General features: G+C 61.5%; 2 protein-coding genes across 2 annotated transcripts in view; one reads left to right on the top strand and one right to left on the bottom strand.

The window, feature by feature from the left end:
• The window catches only part of PPT1 (palmitoyl-protein thioesterase 1), a 6,203-nt gene extending 5,675 nt beyond the window's left edge, over nt 1-528 (bottom strand). Inside the window, exon 1 of the mRNA XM_009648575.2 lies at nt 345-528. Coding sequence (XP_009646870.1) covers nt 345-528 — 184 coding nt within the window. The remainder of the gene's footprint in view (nt 1-344) is intronic.
• LOC104134970 (sodium-dependent phosphate transport protein 3-like) overlaps nt 274-1,802 on the top strand; it is a 4,540-nt gene continuing 3,011 nt past the window's right edge. Inside the window, exons 1-4 of the mRNA XM_009648574.2 lie at nt 274-640; nt 936-1,108; nt 1,350-1,583; nt 1,689-1,776. Coding sequence (XP_009646869.1) covers nt 544-640; nt 936-1,108; nt 1,350-1,583; nt 1,689-1,776 — 592 coding nt within the window. The 5' untranslated portion in view covers nt 274-543. The remainder of the gene's footprint in view (nt 641-935; nt 1,109-1,349; nt 1,584-1,688; nt 1,777-1,802) is intronic.

The following is a 1,802-nucleotide window of genomic DNA, read 5'->3' as shown; positions in this document are numbered from 1 at the left end:
CAGCCTGCCCAGGTCCCTGAAATCCCAAATCCCGCCGCAGCACGTGGTGTAGCCGCTCCCCGTCTCGGGAAACGCAGCCAGGAGGCCCACGACTCCGTCGGTCCCCTCGGGGCTGGGGGAGACACCTCTCCCCGTACGTGAGCTACCCCGGGGGGATGGGACGGGGCAGGGAAGGAGCCTCCCTTTGCACAGCCGAGGGAGGGCAGTGGGTGCCCCCGGGGCATCTGCAGGAGCACCCCGGGGTGGGAGAGACCCCGTTGCCCTGCCAGGCTCTTATGATCGAGGGTTATAAACCACGGATGCGAATGAGGCCGTGTGAGGCTGCTGTAAATCACTGCGCTCACCAAGCCATGTGCCAGCAGTGCAGGCGTCTGCAACCGGCAGCCAGCTCCGCTCTGGCCGTGCCGGCAATGGCGCTGGGCGGAAATACCAGGAGTCACTGCCTGGCTGCTTCTGTGTTTGCTGACGTTCAAGATTCGCTTCCCAACAGGGCTGGACGTTATCCCGAGGAGAAACAGGCAGCGGCATCGCAGGTAGGAGAGGATGCAGCGCCACGTGGACAACGCGCAGGCAGGGCCCGGGCCAGGGGCCGAGCAGGATGAAGCCCCTCTGCTTGCTCAGCAGCCCTCCTCCCCCACAGGTAAATCTGCTCCCTGGGGAGCAGCGGGCTGAAGTGCGGCCTCAGCAGGGCCTGCGAGCCAGCAACCTCAGGCTTCGATGTGTCCCCTCCACCCTTGGGCAAGTCTCCTTGCCTTCCTGCCCCTCTGTTCTCCTTCTGGAGACACAAACTGCCATCCCTGCAAAGGAGGAGGGCAGGGGCTCAGCGGTAGATGTCTGGAGGGTACCTGGAAAGGGCCATTAGTGGTGGCAGGAATCTGTAGGAAGGGATAAGAATTAACCCGTGGCCCTGGTTTGTGGGCGCTCTCCCTCCACAGGGCTCTGCTCCGCTCGCTGGGGCCTGGCCCTGGTCCTGCACGTCTCTCTCTTCGTGGCATACGCGCTCCGGGTCAGCCTCAGCATCGCCATCGTCGCCATGACTAACAGCAGCCATCCCCATGCCTCGTCCGGCAGCGCTCTCCGCAGCTCCTACCCAGGATTTGCTCAGGATGTAAGTGGAAAACCGTTGCAGATAACTGAAAGACACTTTCCAGGCTGAGTCCACTCTTGTTTTTGCATGAGGACAGACCTGGAAGCAGCAGAGAAAAGCCTCGAGGACAAGGGGGGTGAAGGAGCAGAGAGCTGTTTGTGGTACTCAGGGCTGCGCTTCCTGGTTGCTTCTCCCCTTCTGGAGGAGTCTGTGCCTGGAAAACAGAGATCTCTCTCTGACAGATATGTTCTGTCTCCTCCAGGCTCCCGTGTACAACTGGAGCGCTGAGACTCAAGGAATCGTCCTCAGCTCCTTCTTCTATGGCTACGGCCTCACACAGGCACTGGGCGGGTACTGCTCAGGGCTGTTTGGGGGGAAACCCGTCCTAGGAAGCGGGCTCCTGCTCTCCTCCATGCTCACCCTCCTCATGCCCCAAGCAGCAGAGCTCGGTGTGAGCTTCCTCGTTGGGCTGCAGGCGCTGCTGGGCTTGGCTGAGGTCAGTCGTGGCGCCAGGTGCTGCCAGGCTACGCAACCTGCTCTGGTTAACCCTGGCTGCACTCCTTCTGTCCCTTCCCTCCATACACCCTGTTATCCTTCACAGGGAGTGATATTTCCAGCTCAGTACACGCTCTGGGCAAAATGGGCCCCTCCGCTGGAACGCAGCAGGCTCATGAACATCGCTGATGCTGGTGAGACGCAAGGGCTTTTCCCTACC

Source organism: Egretta garzetta, unplaced genomic scaffold (genome assembly GCF_000687185.1).
Source record: "Egretta garzetta isolate BGI_Z169 unplaced genomic scaffold, ASM68718v1 scaffold101, whole genome shotgun sequence".
Classification (NCBI taxonomy): domain Eukaryota; kingdom Metazoa; phylum Chordata; class Aves; order Pelecaniformes; family Ardeidae; genus Egretta; species Egretta garzetta.
Note: the sequence above shows the minus strand (reverse complement) of the source record. Positions and strands in the feature narration are given on the sequence as shown.